Source organism: Lithobates pipiens, unplaced genomic scaffold (assembly GCF_037356315.1).
Source record: "Lithobates pipiens isolate NorthernLeopardFrog02 unplaced genomic scaffold, aLitPip1_a1.2 Scaffold_1, whole genome shotgun sequence".
Classification (NCBI taxonomy): domain Eukaryota; kingdom Metazoa; phylum Chordata; class Amphibia; order Anura; family Ranidae; genus Lithobates; species Lithobates pipiens.
Window position 1 is genome coordinate 114,260,858 of NW_027507685.1, and position 23,971 is coordinate 114,284,828.

A 23,971-nucleotide genomic window follows, 5' to 3' on the forward strand; every position below is an offset into this window, starting at 1 on the left:
AAAGGTTGAAAAGTTCAAGGGGGCCGAATACTTTCGCAAGGCACTGTATGTATTAGTCCCCGCGCATACACACATAATGTAATAATATTATATATATATATATATATATATATATATATATATATTAGTCCATCCACACATAATATAATGTATTAGTCCATCCACACATAATATAATAATATGTGTATATATATATATATATATATATATATATATATATATATATATATATATATATATATATATATAATTTTTTTTGCCCCTCCTATTATTTTATTTATTATTACACATTTTATGTAATTTATTATTACCCCTTTTTTTGGGGGGGGGGACCCGCAAACAAACTAAAAATTTTTAAAAAATAGATCATCAATTCCAGCCTCACTGTGCCATCAAACGAAGGCACAGTGCACATCTGTTTCTCTGACTACTCTACTCTTTGTATAAATCATCCTCACTCTTCTTTCTTACTCCAGGCCCTTTCTGTCCAGGGGAAGTGGAATTTGATAGCAAATTGACTATTACTGTCGGATTTGGCTCCCCCTCCCAATAAAGCTTCCACTGCATTTCTAGGGTTAAAAACACTTGTATATGGCTTCTCTGACTGCTCTACTCTTTGTATAAATCATCCTCACTCTTCTTTCTTACCCCAGGCCCTTTCTGTCCAGGGGAAGCGGAATTTGATAGCAAACTGACTATTGCTGTCGGATTTGGCTCCCCCTCCCAATAAAGCTTCCACTGCATTTCTAGGGTTAAAAACACTTGTATATGGCCTCTCTGACTGCTCTACTCTTTGTATAAATCATCCTCACTCTTCTTTCTCACGCCAGGCCCTTTCTGTCCAGGGGAAGCGTAATTTGATAGCAAACTGGCTATTGCTGTCAGATTTGCCCCCCCCCCCCCCCAATAAAGCTTCCACTGCATTTCTAGGGTTAAAAACGCTTGTATATGGCTTCTCTGACTGCTCTACTCTTTGTATAAATCATCCTCACTCTTCTTTCTTACCCCAGGCCCTTTCTGTCCAGGGGAAGCGGAATTTGATAGCAAACTGACTATTGCTGTCGGATTTGGCTCCCCCTCCCAATAAAGCTTCCACTGCATTTCTAGGGTTAAAAACACTTGTATATGGCTTCTCTGACTGCTCTACTCTTTGTATAAATCATCCTCACTCTTCTTTCTTACCCCAGGCCCTTTCTGTCCAGGGGAAGCGGAATTTGATAGCAAACTGACTATTGCTGTCGGATTTGGCTCCCCCTCCCAATAAAGCTTCCACTGCATTTCTAGGGTTAAAAACACTTGTATATGGCCTCTCTGACTGCTCTACTCTTTGTATAAATCATCCTCACTCTTCTTTCTTACGCCAGGCCCTTTCTGTCCAGGGGAAGCGGAATTTGATAGCAAACCGACTATTGCTATCGAATCTGGTTCCACTCTGCTCCACTCTTCGCATAAATCATTCTTCAACTACCATCACTCCAAGTCAGCGCATACAGCCATTTAGTTTGCCGATGCAGGAACCACAGGCAAATCACATGGTGCAAAAGCCGAATGGACAGACAGTGCTGTATTTCACTGCTTGATGGGCATAGGTGTGTGCAGCCTATTAAATGATGCATGCACATTTTTTGTTGCAGGAAACACAGGCATGGCAGCCCATTCAAATGAATAGGCTGCTGTGCCTGTTCAAATGTTTGGCCGCCAAAACACATGCATGTGAACCAATAGGGCCCAAAATAAGCACATACACTAATGCTATCTATTTGTTGTAATGCTGTATGCTCTATAAAAAAATATACAGCCACGACCTCACTCGGCGGCTGGTGCTCTAAAGGTTTGGAGGGGGGGGTCCGCGGTACAAAAATGTGTTGAAAAAAATCAATTGCTGCCACTGTGCACATTAAACGCTGCCACTGTACCATCAATCGCAGCGATTGTACCAAATGCTGCCAGTGTCCCGACCAAAGCTGCCAGTGTTCCCATCATATGCTGCCAGTGTGCACATCAAATGCTGACAGTGTGCCCATTAAATTTAAAAAACGTATGGTCTGTTGCAGTTGTACACATGGGGTGTGGCGTGGGAGCCAGGGGAGGAGGAAAAATACCTACCTAGTCCTCCTGGCCAGCATAGCTCAGAATCTGTGCTGTGGTCTGACTCCTTTTTCCAAGGCCTCCGTGCAATCACGTACCCACGTTTAGAGGCAGCATAGCAAGGGGCGGGGCCAGAGTGTCAGTGGAGCTCAAGGACCTGGCCACCCGCGGCCCGAACCTTGACACTGGAACTGGTTGCTGCACTGTGTGTGCGTGCTGCTAAGCTGATGCTGACTGATGTCTCTCTGTGCCAGAGTGTGTGATTTTTAGTGCACATTTGCGGACAGCGCATGGGCTTAAAGGGAAGCTCTGCTTTGGGCCCCAAGCAGTGAAAGGACACTGGGCAGCTGACCCATTTGCCCTGCCCAGGCCAAGCACACAAGCATAGGCTGGTTTTCTTATGAATATTCATGTAAGGGAGAACTGCACTGGGAAGACTGAGGTAAGAGAGAAATCCGTAGGGAACACAGACGTAAGGGAGAACTCCGCAGGGAACACTAGATGTAAGGGAGAACTCCACAGAGAACACTGCTGTAAGGGAGAACTCCGCAGGGTACACAGATGTAAGGGAGAACTCAGCTGGGAACACTGATGTAAGGGAGAACTCCGCAGGGAACATTGATGTAAGGGAGAACTCCGCTAGGAACACTGATGTAAAGGAAGAACTCCACTGGGAACACTGATGTAAGGGAGAACTCCACTGGGAACAATGATGTAAGGGAGAACTCCACTGGGAACAATGATGTAAGGGAGAACTCCGCTGGGAACAATGATGTAAGGGAGAACTCCGCAGGGAACACTGATGTAAGGAAGCACTGCGCTGGCTACACTCATGTACTGGAGGGGTAATAATTAAAAATGTAAAATAGTGGGGTTAACAATAAATATTATAAAATAATAGGAGGGGTGTCAGGAACCATGAAACAGACAGAGACAGAAGTACAATCAAATCACACTTTTTTATTAATAAGAATAAAAGGTAAATAGGAAAATGTGTAGTCAAGCAAGCCAGAGTCCAGTAGCCAGATCGGGTAGTCAGCCAGTCCAAAGTTCATAAACCAGATCGGGTAATCAGCCAGTCCAGACGTCAGGGATCCAAGGTGAGCAACTGCAAGCAGGATGGAAGCCAGGAGGGATGTCAGTAAGCCAGTCTTGAAACAACAGCAGGAGATGGTTCCTAGTGATGTGACCAAACATGAAGGCAATGGAGAAATGAGCTGGAGACTTTAAATAGGCTGGCCAGACGAGCATCATTGGAAACAGCTGGTAACAGTGGAGAGAGAAGAGAGCTGGCAATTAGCCGACAGCTGAGCGGCCAGCCCAGAGGAGGAAGGGCTAAGCCAGCCCTGACAAGGGGTGAGTATACATAATATAAGATAATTGCAAGGTTAACAAGAAAAAATATAAAATAATAAGAAGGTTAACAATATATAAAATAAAATAATAGGAGAGGTAATAATATATAATGTAAAATAATAGGAGGTTTAACAATAATTAATAAAAAATAATTGATGGGGGTAAGATAATATAATATGTGGGCAGAGTAATAATAATAATAGGAGAGTTTTCATTCTTCCAGGTGATATTGTTGGACTGATAATGATAACATAATAATAGAGATTGCGGGCAGAACTTCAAGTGTCTATACCGAAATTGGTTTACACAGAAAACTGGGGACACGCATGGGGCAGGGTCGGTAGGAGGATGATTAGCATTCGGGTAGAGTAGGAAGAGCAGCAGTGCAGAGGGCTGGAGAGGTGGAGTTCCGATCTCAGCCGAGAGCCAGGGGGAACAGATTTCATTGGGAAACCGTTCTCGGCACAACACCGGTTTTGTGCCGAGAATGGTTTCCCATCAAAATCAACTTCCCCTGGACAGAAAGGGCCTGGGGTAAGAAAGAAGAGTGAGGATGATTTACACAAAGAGTAGAGCAGTCAGAGAGGCCATATACAAGTGTTTTTAACCCTAGAAATGCAGTGGAAGCTTTATTGGGAGGGGGAGCCAAATCCGACAGCAATAGTCAGTTTGCTATCAAATTCCGCTTCCCCTGGACAGAAAGGGCCTGGGGTAAGAAAGAAGAGTGAGGATGATTTATACAAAGAGTAGAGCAGTCAGAGAAACAGATGTGCACTGTGCCTTCCTTTGATGGCACAGTGGCGGCAATTGATGGCACAGTGAGGCTGGAATTGATGATCTATTTTTTAAAATTTTTTTGTTTGTTTGCGGATCCCCCCCCCCCCCCCAAAAAAAGGGGTAATAATAAATTAGATAAAATGTGTATTAATAAATAAAATAATAGGAGGGGCAAAAAAAAATGATATATATATACAGTGCCTTGCAAAAGTATTCGGCCTCCTTGAACTTTTCAACCTTTTGCCACATTTCAGGCTTCAAACGTAAAGATATAAAATTTAAATTTTTTGTGAAGAATCACCAACAAGTGGGACACAATTGTGAAGTGGAACGAAATCTATTGGATAATTTAAACTTTTTTAGCAAATAAAAAACTGAAAAGTGGTGCGTGCAAGATTATTCGACCCCTTTACTTTCAGTGCAGCAAACTCACTCCAGAAGTTCAGCGAGGATCTCTGAATGATCCAATGTTGTCCTAAATGACTGATAGTGATAAATAGAATCCACCTGTGTGTAATCAAGTAATCAAGTGTGTATAAATGCACCTGCTCTGTGATAGTCTCAGGGTTCTGTTGAAAGCGCAGAGAGCATCATGAAGACCAAGGAACACACCAGGCAGGTCCATAATACTGTTGTGGAGAAGTTTAAAGCCAGATTTGGATACAAAAAGATTTCCCAAGCTTTAAACATCCCAAGGAGCACTGTGCAAGCGATCATTTTGAAATGGAAGGAGTATCAGACCACTGCAAATCTACCAAGACCTGGCCGTCCCTCTAAACTTTCAGCTCAGACAAGGAGAAGACTGATCAGAGATGCAGTCAAGAGGCCCATGATCACTCTGGATGAACTGCAGAGAACTACAGCTGAGGTGGGAGAGTCTGTCCATAGGACAACAATCAGTCGTACACTGCACAAATCTGGCCTTTATGGAAGAGTGGCAAGAAGAAAGCCATTTCTCAAAGATATCCATAAAAAGTCTCGTCTAAAGTTTGCCACAAGACACCTGGGAGACACACCAAACATGTAGAAGAAGGTGCTCTGGTCAGATGAAACCAAAATCAAACTTTTTGCCCACAATGCAAAACGATATGTTTGGTGTAAAAGCAACACAGCTCATCACCCTCAACACACCATCCCCACTGTCAAACATGGTGGTGGCAGCATCATAGTTTGGGCCTGCTTTTCTTCAGCAGGGACAGGGAAGATGGTTAAAATTGAGGGGAAGATGGATGCAGCCAAATACAGGACCATTCTGGATGAAAACCTGTTGGAGTCTGCAAAAGACCTGAAACTGGGACGGAGATTTATCTTCCAACAAGACAATGATCCCAAACATACAGCAAAATCTACAAAGGAATGGTTCACAAATAAACGTATCCAGGTGTTAGATTGGCCAAATCAAAGTCCAGACCTGAATCCAATCGAGAATCTGTGGAAAGAGCTGAAAACTGCTGTTCACAAACGCTCTCCATCCAACCTCACTGAGCTCGAGCTGTTTTGCAAGGAAGAATGGGCAAGAATTTCCGTCTCTCGATGTGCAAAACTGATAGAGACATACCCCAAGCGACTTGCAGCTGTAATCGCAGCAAAAGGTGGCTCTACAAAGTATTAACGCAAGGGGGCCGAATAATTTTGCACACCCCACTTTTCATTTTTTTATTAGTTAAAAAAGTTTCAAAAATCCAATAGATTTCGTTCCACTTCACAATTGTGTCCCACTTGTTGGTGATTCTTCACAAAAAATAAAAATGTTATATCTTTATGTTTGAAGCCTGAAATGTGGCAAAAGGTTGAAAAGTTCAAGGGGGCCGAATACTTTCGCAAGGCACTGTACATATATATATATATACACACACACACACACATTATTATATTATGTGTGGATGGACTAATATATTATATTATGTGTGGATGCGCGAGCACAGGGTATTATGTGTGGATGGACTAATACACACACATATATTATATATTTATATTATATTATTACATGATGTGTGTATGCGCGGGGACTAATACATATATATATATATATATATATATATATATAATATTATTACATTATGTGTGTATGCGCGGGGACTAGCACGGGGGCGGGGAAGGTAAAAGTGTCATTTGCATTCGGGATAGAGGAGAAGGAGCCGTAGTGCTGAGGGATGGATAGGCTGAGTTCCGATCTGAGCCGAGAGGCAGGGGGAGCCGATCTCGACGGGGAAGCCATTCTCGGCACAACACCCGGTGCAACAATCCCCTTTTCTCTGTGGTCCCGTCGTGCCCTTCTGATCAATCTCAGCAGCTGCTGTCACAGCCGAGCAGAGTGAAGCCACCTCCCCCTCCTCCTGCATGCACAGCACTGTGTAGACATAAAGGAGGAGGGGGAGGTGGCTTCACTCTGCTCGGCTGTGACAGCCGCTGCTGAGACTGATCAGAACGGCGCAACGCGACCACAGAGAGAAGGGGATTGTTGCGCCGGGTCCCGGATCACTGAGCCGACAGATGTCACTTGGGTGCTGCTCGCACCTCCCCCCTGCAATGCCACTGCCAGTGCCTCAGGCTCTCTCTGTGTGGTCTGTCACCGCGCCACTGCCTAACCCACGGCGCTGTCTCCTCTTCAGTTGCGGAGGGGGAGAGCGCTGGCCTGACACCCCCCCCCCCCCCCCCCAGTGTGTGGCACCCGAGGCGGCCCGCCCCCCACTTAGTACGCCACTGTTCAGTGCATCAAATGCAGGCAGCCAGACTGCGGACCCCTGGCACAGTACTGTGCTGGATGAATAGTGAACTCGATCAAGCAGCAGGACCTCGAGCATAGGAATGTTCTGGATGAAAAGCAGACCCGATCAGGGTGAGGGTCTGTGGACCACAAACACTTAGGAGACGAATGTTAATTAGAATATGGGCCACGGTCAGGGTAGGTGGCAGACAAGTAAATCCAAACAGGCAGCCAAAGTTGAAACACATTAAGTCAATGCAATGAAGAAGCAGGATGAATACAAGTGCACAGGAAAGGGGCCCAGAAGCAGGCAGAAGCATTGCTCATAGGTCTAAATAGACGCAGCATAGTCGAGAGACATATGGTCACACCCCTTTAGAACCTGATGAATTATATACAGTACATTTAAAATCTTTTGGGATTTGAGCACAGGTATATCTTCTATTGCATTGCAGGTCAGTGGCCAGACCTAAACCTTGTAGCTCTCCTACAATGTGTCTATCTGCCCCATATTGGCATTGTATCTACTGCAGCATTTGCATTTTGCAGAGCAGAGTAGGGACTGGCCATTGAGGGATTACTTTGACGCAGTTGGCCGGCTTAAACATGTATTGCAATATATGTGAACTAAAAATCCCTGTTTTTTTTTTATGCAAAGTTTGCTAGAAAGGGTATATAACACTGTGCAGAGGGTTCATCCAGAATCTTTCAGAGACAAGCGCCTATGACGTCATTGGCCATGACAAGAGGAACCTGTCCAGGCAAGAGTGGGGGGTACAAATGCATACGGTGGGGGGGGGGTGGGGGGGTAGTATTTGATCACCTGCTGATTTTGTACGTTTGCCCATTGACAAAGAAACGACCAGTCTATATTTTTAATGGTCGTTTTATTATAATAGTGAGAGATGGAATAACAACAAAAACATCCAGAAAGGCGCATTTCAAAAAAGTTATAAATTGATTTGCATTTTAATGACTGAAATAAGTATTTGAACCCTTCCCAAAACATGACTTGGTGGCAAAACCCTTGTTGGCAATCGCAGAGGCAGACGTTTCTTGTAGTTGACCACCAGGTTTGCACACATCTCAGGAGGGATTTTGTCCTCTTTGCAGATCTTCTCCAAGTCTTTAAGGTTTCGAGGCTGATGTTTGATAACTCAAACCTTCAGCTCCCTTCACATATTTTCTATGGGATTAAGGTCTGGAGACTGGCTGGGCCACTCCAGGACCTTAATGTGCTTCTTCTTGAGACACTCATTTTTTTGCCTTGGCCATGCGTTTTGGGTCATTGTCATGCTGGAAGACCCATCCATGACTCATTTTCAATGTCCTGGCTGAGGGAAGGAGGTTCTCATCCAAGATTTGATGGTACGTGGCCCCGTTCCTTTGATGTGGTGGCGTTATCCTGTCCCCTTAGCAGAAAAACAACCCCAAAGCATAATGTTTCCACCTCCTTGTTTGAGGGTGGGAATGGTGTTCTTGGAGTCATAGGCAGCATTCCTTCTACTCCAAACACGGCGAGTTGAGTTGATACCAAAGGGCTTTATTTTAGTCTCAGATGACCACAACACTTTCACCCAGTTCTCCTCGGAATCATTCAGATGTTCATTAGTAAACTTCATATGGGCCTGTACATGTGCTTTCTTGAGCAGGGGGACCTTCTGGGTACTGCAGGATTTTAGTCCTTCATGGCGTAGTGTGTTACCAATTGTTTTCCTGGTGACTATTGTCCCAGCTGCCTTGAGATCATTGACAAGATTCTCCCATGTAGTTTTGGGCAGATTCCTCACCATTCCCACGATCATTGAAACTCCACGAGGTGAGATCTTGTATGGAGCCCCAGACCGAGGGATTGACAGTTATTTTGTGTTTCTTCCATTTGCAAATAATCTCACCAAGCTGTTTGGCGATGGTCTTGTAGCCCATTCAAGCCTTGTGTAGATCTACATTCTTGTCCCTAACATCCTTGGACAGGTCTTTGGTCTTGGCCATGGTGGAGAGATTGGAACCTGATTGATTGATTGCTTCTGTGGACAGGTGTCTTTTATACAGGTAACAAGCTGAGATTAGGGGCACTCCCTTGAACCACTTCACGCAAATCGCTGTACCGGTACGTCAGTATTTTGACACTAAATACCGTTGTTTTGGCAGCAGCTAGCTGCCATAACTCCAGTATTTTCAGATAGAGATAAACGTGGTATCTGAGGCGGATTTGCCACAAGATCACTTTTATTGGTGGCAGGAGAGGGCCACCCCCCTCCCTCCGATCTTTGGTCATCTCCGCCACTTACTGGAGCCGCCGTCCCTCACTGCCTGGATGCTGAGTGAGGGAACGATGGCCCCCGCTCGGCTCAATAGCATTGGAGGGCGCAAGAGACGTCAAACGTCCCTTCTGCCCAATGCTCTTAAAGGGAATTTTTTTTTATGACATAAAAAAAAAAAAAAAATGTATTGCATTTTATTGTAATTGTGAGATCTAAGGTCTTTTTAAACCCAGATCTCACATTTAAGAGGTCCTGTCATTATTCTTTTCAAGGGATGTTTACATTCCTTGTAATAGGAATAAAAGTAACCCAAATTATTATTTTTAAAGGACAGTGTAAAAAATAAAACAAAAGGTAAAAAAAAAATATATATATATATATATATTTTAACCACTTAAGGACCGCCGCATGCCAATGTACGTCATCACAATGGCATGTACAGGCACAAGCACGTACATGTACGTGCTTGCCTTCCAGCGGGTGGGGGGTCCAATCGGACCCCCTCCCGCTGGATGCGGCGGCCCGTTTCGCTTCAGGAGCGATCCGGGATGAGGGGATGGCCGTTGGTTTCTGACCATCCCCTCTCGATCGCTCCTGGCGAATGAGAAGCTTCCTCCCACTGTGTATAGTAAACACAGGCAGGGAGGAAGTGATGTCATTCTCCTCGGGGCGGTCTTTTTGACCGGACTACGAGGAGAAGTGAAAGTAAGTGTGCACCAACACTACACTAACACGTAGGCACACACAGGCACACAAACCCCCCCCCCCCCCGATCACCCTCCCGATCGCCCCCAATCCCCCCCCCAGTCACAGTGTCACTGATTGCAGTGATCATTTATTTACTGATCACTGCATTCAGTGTCAGTTGTGACAGTAAAAACTGTCAGGGCAGTTAGTGTTAGGTCCAGGGTAGCCCCCTACCACCCCCCCAATAAAGGTTTAACCCCCTTATTGCCCCTAGTTAACCCTTTCACCCCCTTTTGCCAGTGTCACTAACCGATCGTTTTTCTGATCGCTGCATTAGTATCACTAGTGTCGCTAGGTAGCTAGTTAGTTTTTTAGGTTCACCGCCAGGTTTTTATAGTGCTAGGTACCCCCATATACTACCCAATAACGGTTTTAACCCCCTGATTGCCCCTAGTTAACCCTTTCACCCCCTTTTGCCAGTATCACTAAGCGATCGTTTTTCTGATCGCTGCATTAGTGTCACTGGTGTCGCTAGGTAGCTAGTTATTTTTTTAGGTTCCCCGCCAGGTTTTTATGGTGCTATGTACCCCCATATACTACCCAATAATGGTTTTAACACCCTGATTGCCCCTAGTTAACCCTTTCACCAGCGATCACAGTATAAGTGTCACTGGTGACGCTGGTTAGCGAGTTAGTTATTTAGGTTCCCCGTCAGGTTTTTATATAGCGCCAGGGACCCCCATATACTACCTAATAAAAATTTGAACCCCCTGATTGCCCCTAGTTAACCCTTTCACCAGTGATCACCGTATAAGTGTTACGGGTGACTCTGGTTAGTTTGCTTTTTATAGCATCAGGACACCCACCATTTATTACCCAATAAAGGTTTAACCCCCTGATCACCCAGCGGGTGATATCAATTAGGTTTTAGGGTCATGGTCTGCGTCACCCCAGGCAGCGCTAGGTTAGTGCCAGTACCGCTAACACCCACGCGCAAAGCATAAACCTCCCGTAGTGGTATAGAATCTGAACAGATCAATATCTGATCTGATCAGATCTATACTAGCGTCCCCAACAGTTTAGGGTTCCAAAAAAACGCATTGTTAGCGGGATCAGCCCAGATACCTGCTAGCACCTGCGTTTTGCCCCTCTGCCCAGCCCACCCAAGTGCAGTATCAATCGATCACTGTCACTTACAAAACACTAAACACATAACTGCAGCGATCGCAGAGTCAGGCCTGATCCCTGCGATCGCTAACAGTTTTTTTTGGTAGCTTTTTATATTTAAATCCGGAAGGCAGTGCTTGGTTTTCGGGGTCCCGTACGTGGCTAGGCTCCCAAAAAGTCCCCCACATGTGCTATCCCCGTACTCGGGAGAAGCAGCAGAATTTATTTTGGGGTGTAATTTGACTTATGCCCATAGCATGTGTGAGCAATATATCATTTAGTGACAACTTTGTGCAAAAAAATAAAAAAATTGTAATATTTCTGCAACTTGTGGCAAAATATAAAATATTTCATGGACTCAACATGCCTCTCAGTAAATAGCTTGGGGTGTCTACTTTCCAAAATGGGGTCATTTGGGGGGGTTTTGTGCTATTTTGGCATTTTATGGCCTTTCGAATCTGTGATAGGTAGTGAGGAGTGAAATCAAAAATTTGCACCCTTAGAAACCCTGAAGGCAGTGATTGGTTTTCGGGGTGCTGTACGCAGCTAGACTCCCAAAAAGTCCCACATATGTGGTATCTTCGTACTCAGGAGAAGCAGCAGAATATATTTTGGGGTGCAATTCCACATATAACTATGGCATGTGTGAGAAATATATCATTTAGTGACAACTTTTTGTAAACTTCTTTTTTGTGTCATTATTCAATCACTTGGGACAAAAAAAAAAATATTCAATGGGCTCAACATGCCCCTCAGCAATTTTCTTGGGGTGTCTACTTTCCAAAATGGGGTCATTTGGTCGGGTTTTGTGTTATTTTGGCATTTTATGGCCTTCGAAACTGTGATAGGTAGTGAGGAGTGAAATCAAAAATGTGCACCCTTAGAAATCCTGAAGGCAGTGATTGGTTTTCGGGGTGCCGTACGCGGCTAGACTCCCAAAAAGTTCCACATATGTGGTATCCCCGTACTCAGGAGAAGCAGCAGAATATATTTTGGGGTGCAATTCCACATATAACTATGGCATGTGTGAGCAATATATCATTTAGTGACAACTTTTTGTAAACTTTTTTTTTTTTTTTTGTGTGTCATTATTCAATCACTTGGGACAAAAAAAAAATTCAATGGGCTCAACATGCCCCTCAGCAATTTCCTTGGGGTGTCTACTTTCCAAAATGGGGTCATTTGGGGGGGTTTGTACTGCCCTGCCATTTTAGCACCTCAAGAAATGACATAGGCAGTCGTAAATTAAAAGCTGTGTAAATTCCAGAAAATGTACTCTAGTTTGTAGACGCTATAACTTTTGCGCAAACCAATAAATATACGCTTATTGACATTTTTTTTACTAAAGACATGTGGCTGAATAAATTTTGCCCTAAATGTATGACTAAAATTGAGTTAATTCGATTTTTCTTATAACAAAAAGTAGAAAATATATTTTTTTCTCAAAATTTTTGGTCTTTTTCCATTTATATCGCAAAAAATTTAAATCGCAGAGGCAATCAAATACCATCAAAAGAAAGCTCTATTTGTGGGAAGAAAAGGACGCAAATTTCGTTTGGGTACAACATTGCATGACCGCGCAATTACCAGTTAAAGCAGTGCAGTGCGAAATTGTAAAAAGACCTCTGGTCCTTAGGCTGAAAATTGGTCCGGGGCTGAAGTGGTTAAAGCGCCCCATCCCGCCGAGCTCGCACGTAGAAGGGAACGCATACGCAAGTCATGCCCGCATATGAAAACCGTGTCCAAATCACACATGTGAGGTATGGTCGCGATTGTTGAACGAGTGCAATAATTCGAGCACTAGACCACCTCTGTACCTCAAAACTGGTAACCTGTAGACATTTTTAAATGTCGCCAATGGAGATTTTTGAGTGCCAAAGTTTGCCGCCATTCTACGAGCGACCGCAATTTTGAAGCGTGACATGTTGGGTATCAATTTACTCTCTGTCTCTCACTGGTAAAATAAACCTACCATTAATATTATAGACTGATCGTTTCTTTGTCAGTGGGCAAACGCACAAAATCAGCAGCCGATCAAATACTTTTCTCCCCTCGCCATATAACCAGGAAGTGGATGCAAAGGGGGCTGCAGGAGATCTGCAACGGGATTTTATTTAAAAAATGTGCAATTATCTACAATGCACAATGTCATCCAGTTAGGGTTTACACTTACCATATCTAAATAAAAAAATTAAGCCCAGCAGATATAGAAGTTGTAATCAACAACTGCATAACCTGTAATTAAAAGAGCATGGGCAAAATCTTCCAGATTCCTGGGCACAGATAAAGGGAAATATCCGCAGTCTGACTCATCATGGTAAGGACGGGAGGGGAGGCAGAGAGTGTGTGAGGAACATAGAGAGCAGGCGTACAATGGGAAGGCTATGGAGCCACAGACGAGAGTAAATATGTTGGGTTTGCTGGATGAAGTTGAAAAATAAAGTAAAGAAACAAAAGCTGCTTGGAGGACGCATGACATGGAGTTTAATTACCTAGGGAGGTGCTGTGGGAGCTGCAAGTGACAAATTAGTCAGCTGTCATTCCAGCCCTTCATAAAACAGCAGCTTGTTTGGAAGAGCCAGGTTCCTGGTGTGAGTTGGTGTCATGATCAATCCCAGCCTGTAACTAGATGACAATCAACTCCCTTGGAATGAACGGAATGCCACCTATTCAGCAGAAGCTTGTAACTCAGGTATAATAAGTGTGCGGCTCTTGAGATGTCACTTGGCCCCTGACAGGGCACCTTAAAATTTAATGGGCCTGTCCAAGTCACTGCTGTCATTTTTATAAGGCGGTGAGGATTACGCAAGGCCCTAAGCTGATTCTGCTTATTGTTAAAACACGAAAGCTTCTAAGAAAAGGTTAAAACCAGTAAGGCACAAAGCAAAAAAAAAATAGGTGTTAGCAACACCCTTGCGTGTTTTGTGAGAAAGAATGTGTTAGTGAGAAAGGGAAAGCAAAGAAGTGTTCAGACAGCAACCAAAGGCAGATTAAGAAGAAGAGCTATATAGAACGAGGGTCTGAAGGTAGGTAAGAGAGGGGCCAGCTTAAGCTGTGACTGCAGGACAAAGCGAAAGGAGAACCGCGAGGGACCAAGCAAGGGTTGCAAGGGACCAAGAGAAAGGCTTTTGGGAGCAAAGAGCAGAGGACCATTGATAGGAAAAGGTCGTAAATCCTGGGAACCGCCTTCATGTTCACGGTGAACGTCTCTTCGTCTATGTCGTATCGGAGGGCACCAAACATTGGGCATCCAAAGTGGCAAATGGCACTAAGGACAAAACGAGAGAGGTAGGAGGAAAACGAGAAGTGCGGTGGAGCGCTGGACCGTGTTAGCCATAGGAAAGCAAAAATGTAGGCGATACCTTTGATTAGCAGACTCTATTTTTAAGCACTGTACATGACAGTTCATGTTTTAGGACAATCTTTCAGGGGTCTGCCCAATTCTTCTACATTCACAGCTTGAACCTAGAAGTAAAGGCAGCAAGGGCAACCTGGAAGTAAGGGCAGTATGGGCAGCACTTCCACCTAGCAGCACTAGGGTCGTTGGTTCAAATCTCAAACACAACACTACCTGCCAAGAGTTGCATGTTCTCCCTGTGCCCATGTGAATTTCCTCTGGGTACTTTGATTTTCTCCGACAAGCCAAAGACATGCTGGGAGGTTAATTGGCTTCTGTCCAAATTGGCCCTAGTATTGGCCTTAGATTGTAAGCTCTCTTTGAGGGCAGATGGGAATGTACAGCATATGTATGTAAAGAGCTGCGTAAATTAACGCTGTTATACAAGTACCTGTAAAAAAGGGATAGATAAAATAAGAAGAATGGTGGAGTGTTGGACCATGTTACCCTTAGGAAAATAAAAAATGTAAGTGATATCTTTGGTCAGCAAACCTTATTTTTGAGCACTGCACACTTTTGAGCACTGTACAGTTCATGTTTTTGGACAATCTTTCCAGAGTCCACAAAATTCTTCTATATCCACTGCTTGAACCTAGAAGGTTCAGGTAGATAAAATTGGTGGCGAAGTGTTGGAACGTGTTAGCCGTAGGAAAAGCAAAAATGTATTTGATGCCTTTGGTTAGCAAACTCAATTTATTTTTGAGCGCTGTACATGACACCTTTTTGAATCTGTAGAGTTTATGTTTTAGGACAATCCTTCTACATCCACTGCTTGAACCTAGATGTAAGGGGTAGATAAAACGGGAAGAGCTGTGGAGCAGTGAGCCGTAGGAATGCAAAAATGTAGTCGTCAGCTTTGGTTAGCAATTTTTTTTGTTTGAGCACTGTAAATGACACCTTTTTGAATCTCTACTGTTCATGTTTTAGGACAGTCCTTCATAGGTCTACCAAATTCTTCTACATTCACCACTTGAATCTAGAAGCAAGGTATATATCTTCAAAGGCTTATCCTGAAAAAAATCAACGGAGCACTTTCTTTTTTTTTTTGAGGTGCAAGCTTTGGGAACCACATAGTTTCCTTCATTAAGCATGCGTTCATTATGAAATAATGCCTTGAGATCGAAATATATTCAGTTGGGCAATGACAACAGTCTGTACAGGCCATTTTTTAGGATGGTTCTTTAGGGGCCTACCAAATTCTTCTACATCCACTGCTTGTACCTGGAAGCAAGGGGTGGTTAAAAACGAGAAGAGTGGTGGAGCACTGGGCCATATCAGCAGTAGGAAAGCAAAAATGTAGGAAATAAGTTTGGTTAGCAATTTATTTTTGTGTGCTGTACATGACACCTTTTTTTTTAAATCTGTACAGTTTATGTTTTAGGCCAGTCTTTCTGAGGTCTACCAAATTCGTCTACATCCACAGCTCAAACCTCAAAGTAAGAGGTATATCTTCGAGGGCGTATTCTGAAAATGTAACTGAATAATTAAAAATGTTTTGAGGTGCGAGCTTTGGAAACCCTTTATGCCGCATACACATGACCGGACTTTTCGACGGACTAGGTCCAACGGTCTTCCCGACAGACTTTCGGTGGAGGTCTGACTGACTTTCTGAATGAACGGACTTGGTCACACATGACCGGACTAAGTCCGTTCGAAAGTCCGTTTGTTTGGATGTGATGACGTAAACGGGACTAAACAAGGAAGTTCAATAGCCAGTGAGTAGTCAATAGCTGCCCTTGCGTTGTATTTGGTTCGTCGGACTAGCAAACAGACGAACGGTTTTCCCGATTTTTAGTTAGTCGGATAGATTTGAAACATGTTCTATTTCTAAGGCCGTTGGATTTTTTATATTTTTATAAAAAGTGGTCGGACTAGCCCACACACGATCGGATTGTCCGACGGGCTGATCCCGTCGGACTTAGTCTGCCGGAAAGTCCGGTCGTGTGTACGCGGTAGTTTCTTTCTTCATGCCTATTCTTGTGTCTTATGAAATCATGCCTCAAGAAGCCTGCCTCGGTTTTTGAAAGCTCACACCTCAAAATAGATTAGGTTAGGCAATGACAAGAGTCTGTAAGGGTCATGTTTTTGGACGATCCTTCAGGGGTCTACCAATTTCTTCTAGTATCACTGCTTGAATCTGGAAGCAAGGCGTAGATCCTTCAAAGGCTTATCCTAAAAAAAGAACAGACTACTTAAAAATGTTTTTGAGGTGCAAGCTTTGGAGACCTTAGTTGGCTTCAAACATGCGCTCATCATCTTACCATGCCACAAGATGAAAACTGGTTTTGAAAGCTCACGCCTCAAAACATATCCCATTAGGCAATGACAAGAGTCCGTACGGGTCATGTCTTAGGACGATTCTTCAGAGGCTTACCAAATTCTTCTGCATCCACTGCTTGAATCTGGAAGCAAGGTGTAGATCTTTTTTATCCTGAAAAAAGAACAGACTACTTAAAAATGTTTTTGAGGTGCAAGCTTTGGAAACACCTTTGTTTCCTTCTTCAAGAATGCAAACCAAACCTCAAGAAGGAAAGTTCACACCTCAAAATATATTCACTTAGACAATAGAAGATCGCGACTACAATTTTATCTTCACAATGAGAAAAGTGCAAATTGTTCTGGAGAACAGGACATGCTCAGAGGCAGCATAGCCAAAGTCAGAAAGTTGCAGGCAGGTTAAGGAAGATCCCAGATACGAGTAATAATGAAGAGGGAATTGAACGTCTTGTGCTGTGAACGTGAGAGAAGCAGATCTTTGGAGAGCAGATTCTTATGATATGAGTTCACATTGTGTCGCAATCAACAGTGGTTCCTGCCCTGAAACTATTCACAGGGTTTCATTAAAAGGTGATTTCACTGGATAGTACCAGTCAGACCGGCTACGCTGTAACCATATTCCATCTAATTCCCGCCGTTGATGCTGAACAGAGTTCATCCTTTCTGCTGATGTCATTTTTTTTTTGCAGGATTCTATTCTCCAGCTGACACAGACAGATCCTGTTTGCTTTTACACCTTTTTTTTATGTTCTCTTTTCACTGTTCATTTATATCCTCTGTTGTCATTGTGTGTGGGGTTTTTTTTATTTTTTATATATATCTACCTGCCTCTAAGTGCTAGACATGTCTTTTCGTCGTGTCCCCAGGGAACCAAGGAAGATCATTTTACACAAAGGATCTACAGGACTTGGCTTTAACATTGTCGGTGGGGAAGACGGAGAAGGAATCTTTGTATCTTTTATTCTGGCTGGAGGACCGGCAGACCTCAGTGGAGAGTTACGCCGCGGAGACCGCATTCTGTCTGTGAGTAGGATTTTCACCATGTTGACCCTCAGTTTTACAGTTGCATATGCATTAACCGTAAATTAAAGTAGATCTAAAGCCAGTTTTTACATTTTGAATTGAGCAGGGAAAGGTGAAAACCCTGTCAGTTATTTTGCCACCTGTGTCCTTTTACTTCCTGTCCTGTCTACACAACAGGAAGTGAGAGAAAGTCTCTCCAATGCGAGAGAAGTCCCTTCTTAGATAGTTACCACTGGAACAGGTATCCTCATTGGAAGATTTCCCCTCTATTGCTGTTCACAAATTTTGCATTCTCCTGTCACTTTTAGACCCAGTGACAAGGGTCACCGGGACTAATGGAAAGAGTGAACCCCCCTAACGGGGACACAGGCGGCAATAGAAACCTAATTTGTAGAACGTAGTAACGGGGGCCACACCAATGTTCATAAAAGGGATCTGGGGGCCCCCTTGTTAAAGGGTGCTTCCAGATTCCAATAAGCCCCCCTTCCCATGAACCCCCACTACCACTGGGCCAGGGTTGTGGGGACGAGGCCCTTGTTCCCATCACTATGGGGACACGGCGCTTGTCCCCATATTGTGGGGGTTGTTGTGAGGACAAGCCCCTTGTCCCCATCAATATGCACCCTCCCAATGTTGAAGGCATGTGGCCTGGCATGGTTCAGGAGGAGGGGGCATTTGCTCAGCCCCCTACCCTGTCGTCCAGGCTGCATGCTCGAATAAGTGCCCTGTGTGGAATTTGGAAAGGACCCCAAGCTAATTTAGTTTTTTCATTTTGGCTTGGAGTTTAGCTTAAAATCCATACCAGAACTGAAAGGGCCTGGTATGGATTTTGGGGGGACCCCATGCTGTTTTTTTTTTGTCATTTTGGTATGGAGTTCCCCTTAAGATCCATACAAGACCTGGTATGGACTGGGGGGGGGGACCCACGCCAATTTTTTCCTTGATTTTTTTTATCTATATTGCGAGGAGCCAGCAATACATTACAGCTGAGAGCAATTTGAAATTATATTTTTTCCTTTAGAATTGTCATTTTGCTGCAGCACTGTAAAACACATCACACAGATGCACTACTTTACAGGCAGACTAAGGGGACCCCTGCATGATATTTAAAGGAATATTTCATTTTTATTGTTTCACTTTAAGCATTATTAAAATCACTGCTCCTGAAAAAACAATGGTTTTAAAAATGTTTTTTTGCATTAATACATGTTCCCTGGGGCAGTACCTGGCTCCCCATACACTTTATATGGCAATAACTTGCATATAAGCCTTTAAAATGAGCACTTTTGATTCTTCATATTAATTTCCCATAGACTTTAATAGGGTTTGCATGGTCACACAAATTTTTGGCCTGTTCGCATGTTCTGGTGTGAACCGAACTGGGGGGGTGTTCGGGCCCCATCCCTAGTCATGGACACAAGCTGGTTTCCGGATTTTCCGGGATTTCCCCATAGGTGTTGTTAGGGATCGATGTGAGCATGTGGACGTTTCGTCTGTCCCTCCACCTGACAGCCAATATCTCCTGGTTCCGCAAAGACTCCGTCTCCCCTTGTTGTAGCCTTTCATTGACGAGTTTTTGCGGGAAGCCCTTTCTATTGGCAAAGCCCTTTCTATTGGCTCTCACTGTACCACATGCTGGAGTGTCCCTCCTATGAAGATTGAGGAAAGAGGGGCAAGCACGAATAAAAATTATCCACATATACAGTAAATGGCATCCCTTTCCAAGGAGTGGATAGACAAGCTTACAGACTTTTCCACTGGCTCCAATGTACTCTTGGCACTTAGGAAGATGCAGTTGGGAGTCCATCCCTTCATACACCAGGAAGGCGTAGATGTATCACATGGCCCTTTTGCTAGGGACCAGGCAGGGGTCCTGGCAGATGACTGGCAGAAGAGTAGTCAGGACCAGGCAGGGGTCCTGGCAGGTGACAGGCAGAAGAGTAGTCACAACCAGGCAGGGGTCCCGGCAGGGGACAGGCAGAATAGTAGTCAGGACCAGGCAAGGGTCCTGGCAGGTGACAGGCAGAAGAGTAGTCAGGACCAGGCAGGGGTCCTGGCAGGTGACAGGCAGAATAGTCAGGACTAGGCAGGGGTCCTGGCATGTGACAGGCAGAAGAGTAGTCGGGACCAGGCAGGGGTCCTGGCAGGGGACAGGCAGAAGAGTAGTCAGGACTAGACAGGGGTCTTGGCAGGTGACAAGCAGAAGAGTAGTCAGAACCAGACAAGGGCCTTGGCAGGTGGCAGGCAGAAGAGTAGTCAGGCCCAGGCAGGGGTCTTGAATTTGGGCAGCCAGAAGAGTATTTGGGTCTAGCCTGTGGTTTTGGCAGTGGGCAGCTAGAAGAGTAGTCAAGACCAGGCAGTGGTCTTAGCAGGAAAAAAGTAGACAGGTCCAGGCAGGGGTCTTGGCAGGCCGAAGATTAGTCGGGGTCAATCGAGGTCAGCAACAGTCAGGCAAGGTCACAGGTAGGTATTATAACTCGTGCAACAAGGAGTAGCTGGTGTTAAGACACAGTGCCAGACACTTCAAATGCTGCAGCCTAAATACCCTTTTGATCAGAGGACATACCCAATGCCTTTTCATGGAACTCTGGTAGGGATTATGCGAGTACCATTGGAATTACTAGCAGGGAAGCTGGAAGTCCAAGGCAGGGATTCTGCGAGTACCATTGGAAGTACTGGCAAGGATTCAGCTAGTACCTTTAGAAGTACTGTTAGAGATTTTGGATGTCCTAGCAGGGATTCTAGACACCCTGTAACACAGGGATTATGTAGATGAAAGCTGAAGATGTAAAGAGATTGAAAAAATATTTTTTATAAACGCATTGAGGTTTAAATGAAACCAAAGTAATTGGGATCTACTTCTATTATAAATATAAATGATCAAGGGGCATGGCCTGGAGCGGCATGAGATAGGATGCAAGTGAGCTGAGCTCCGCTGGCCGAATATCCTGAGCGCACATCCTGAGACCCAGACCGCAGATTCTTACAGCACAAGCTGCTCCCCAGACTGGGCAACCCCTGGGCACATGTCGCCGCCAAGAATAAACACGGCAGCGGCCGCTAAACTGTCTCAATTCAGGCATAATGAGGCAGACCCAGCAGACCAAGATGGCGCCGCCATGCAGGGGGAGGAGAGCGTGCAGAGCACAGACACAGCCAGACTCCTAGATGCTATAACAGCATGTCAAGAAGCTGTCACGACCTGCCAGACCAACCTCACAGCAAGGATTGAAGAGGTAAAAGTAGATATCTCTCTGGTTAGGCAAGACTTTCAACAACTAAAGGAGAGAGTTACAGAGGCAGAGACCCATCTGAGCAATGTGGAGGACTCCACCCCCCCCTCCCCCGCAGATCTCCTCAGAGGCCATGCAGCATCAAGTGAATTAAATCTTGCAGAAATAGGTTGATATTGAGAACAGGCTCCGCAGGTGCAACCTGAGCTTCATAGGCCTGCCAGAGGGGGTGGAGGCAAGGGACCCCCCAACTTTTCTAGAGACACTTCTATCCGATACATATGGAAGGGAATTATTCTCCCCCACGTTTGTAGTGGAGCGAGCTCACAGAATGTCGGGCAAACCACCGCCACCGGGAGCAGCCCCTCACACCTGCATAGCCAAATTCCTGAATTTCAGAGACAGGGATGCTATCCTCCGCCTCAGCAGGGAAAAAGGCAACATCCCGTTTGATAACAAATCCGTAGCAATCTTCCCCGGCTTCTCTGCTGAAGTTCAGAAAAAACACAAAAACTTTATGAAGGTAAAGCGGCGCCTGTGGATAAAGAACATAAAGCACACCATGCTGTTTCTGGCCCGTCTGCGTGTGGAAGACACCGACGGAGCCCACTTCTTCGAAGACCCTGAGACAGTCTTGACATGGCTTGAACACCGAGATGCCAACAGATGAGTATATATGTAAAGATACATCCACCCTCAAAATCTGCGAACTTGAATCTCCTTCCCCCTACCCCTACCCTCTCTCAATCTATTTCCCTATCTAATCTACCTGGCTCCATTTCCATTGTCTGGGGTGGGATCCCCATCTCTTACAGCCAGAGAGTGGTTTGGAAAATGCATAATAACATTGCTCACTGTCTCCACCACCCTCTGGTCCAAAAGTTTTGCGACAACATGCTTGACAGCGTCCCCTTAACCTCATATTTTCACAAGCCTCCCACAGCTCCTGTGCACCTAATGCTGATACATTCCGTGGTAATATATGTGGCGAAATGGCATCTGACTGCATACTGACATTGCTCACTGACCCAGATAGCCACCCACGCTCAAGGAAGCTGAGTTCTTTATGTTTTAGGATGTCCTGCTCCACCAGGAACACTCCCCTGAGATTGAGACAGCTCTTTTCACAGATTGTTTGGATGAGATACCCGATGACAATATCGCCATACCCTACCCTAAGCCACATGGCAAATGCTATACCACTGCTACCATATTTACCCGCGATCGGGTCGAGACTTTTTCTTTTGATATTTTCCACTGGAATATTCTGACAAGGTCCCTCCTTGCCGGCAGAGGGGAACACCTCACCAGTAAGCTCACCTGGACTAGTGAGCACAGTCCTATAGTGTGTCACGTAGCACAGCGAAGTCTCGCCCAGTGCCTTACTATGCACAACCTGTGTTGGAACAAATGGCAAAACACTGAGCTACCATACTATGATACCCTCATGCATATTTAGTTGATACAATGCCATTCTTTCAAAGGTTGGATAATGTTTATGCCCTGTTGGCAATTTGGGTCTAATGCCCGCACCAGTTGAGGACAGTGCAGGGCGGGGTGGGGGGTTAGAAGGTTTGCATTGGTTAAAAATGTTCTTTTTATTTCAGCACATATTTGTCTTTCTTGGTGCCGTATGTTTTGGATAGTGCAGTCGGAGCCCCTCCCCGGCTGGGGGGGTGGGGGTACTTGCTGTACTGATGCGTAGGGGGGACCCGTCTCCTGGAGTTTCAATATCCTGTTGTATACATCCATGGCCACATTAAAATTCCTCACGTGGAATGTGAGGGGAATGAGAGACCCCATCAAAAGATCTGCAGTTTTTAGACAACTTAAAAAGATGAAAGCAGATGTGGTGGCCTTAGTGGAAACACACGCCCAGGGCCCTATGTTGAGGGCACTCCGGCGTCCTTGGATAGGATGGGTGTACCACTCTGTCCACACTCTGTCTCTATTAATTGCTAAAAACACCCATTTTGAACTCCAGGACTCGGTAATAGACCCTTTGGGTAGATTTGTATTTATAAAAGCAAAACTACAAGTGGACCTGGTCCTTATACTGGAATTCTATGCACCTCCACCCTTCCAGTTTGGTATACTGACAGAGGGATTCAACTACATGGCACTCCACCCTGCTGTTCCGGGGGATTTTAATAATGTGATGGACAAATCCTTAGATAGGATGACCAGCCCCACACAACCTTTAACACGCACCCAACCGATGAGATTTGCCCGACTTCTCAATGATTTCCACCTGGTGGATACATAGAGAACTAGGCACCCTACACAGTGGGCATATTCCTGATTCTCCGCCTCCCACCAATCAATGTCTCGAATAGATCTTATACTCCTCTCCAAACCACTCCTACCTAGGCTCACGGATACAGGCTTCCTACCCAGATCGTTGTCTGATCACTGTCCATTCTGGGCTAAACTCTCCTTACTGCATACATGCCCCCCGACGACATGGCGCCTGAATCCCTTTTGGTTACCTACCAGAGGATAATGACCTGGAGTCGGGCTGGGAGAAATTTTTTGAGACCAACGAGGAGTCAGCGCGACCACAAATAGTCTGGGAAGCGTTCAAAATACATGCTAGAATGACTCTTCAGACCCAAATTAACAGAGTGAAGCGCTCTTTCACGACAAACATAGACGTGGCGAAACATAATTTACAGACTGCGGAGAGTGAATTTATTAACAACCCCACAGCAGAGAAGTCAGATAGCCTTAAACTATGCTCCAGAGCACTGGCCAATTGATTTATGAAAAATCCAAACAAAAAATGTTCTTCCTCAGGCAGAGGTCATTTGAGCATGGTGAACGAAGCTGGGAAGCTGCTAGCTTATCTAGTCCACAGTGAGGTGAGACCCCCCCCCCCCCGGAGGTGTTCTCCCTCCGCTCTGCAAACGGTACGCTCAAGACTGACCCCTCACGGGTCACGATCATGTTTCAAAACTTCTTCACCACTCCCTATACAACCACTGTCTTTGATGAC

The 23,971-nt window shown here is 44.9% G+C and overlaps 1 protein-coding gene and 1 long non-coding RNA gene across 2 annotated transcripts in view; one reads left to right on the forward strand and one right to left on the reverse strand.

Moving 5' to 3' along the window:
* Positions 1 to 23,971, forward strand: part of DLG3 (discs large MAGUK scaffold protein 3) — a 243,744-nt gene that overhangs the window by 156,830 nt on the left and 62,943 nt on the right. The window contains 1 exon segment of the mRNA XM_077474345.1: positions 17,587 to 17,743. Coding sequence (XP_077330471.1) covers positions 17,587 to 17,743 — 157 coding nt within the window.
* Positions 2,940 to 23,971, reverse strand: part of LOC143967320 (uncharacterized) — a 49,237-nt gene continuing 28,205 nt past the window's right edge. The window contains exon 3 of the long non-coding RNA XR_013271634.1: positions 2,940 to 3,265. This is a non-coding gene — a long non-coding RNA (uncharacterized LOC143967320). The remainder of the gene's footprint in view (positions 3,266 to 23,971) is intronic.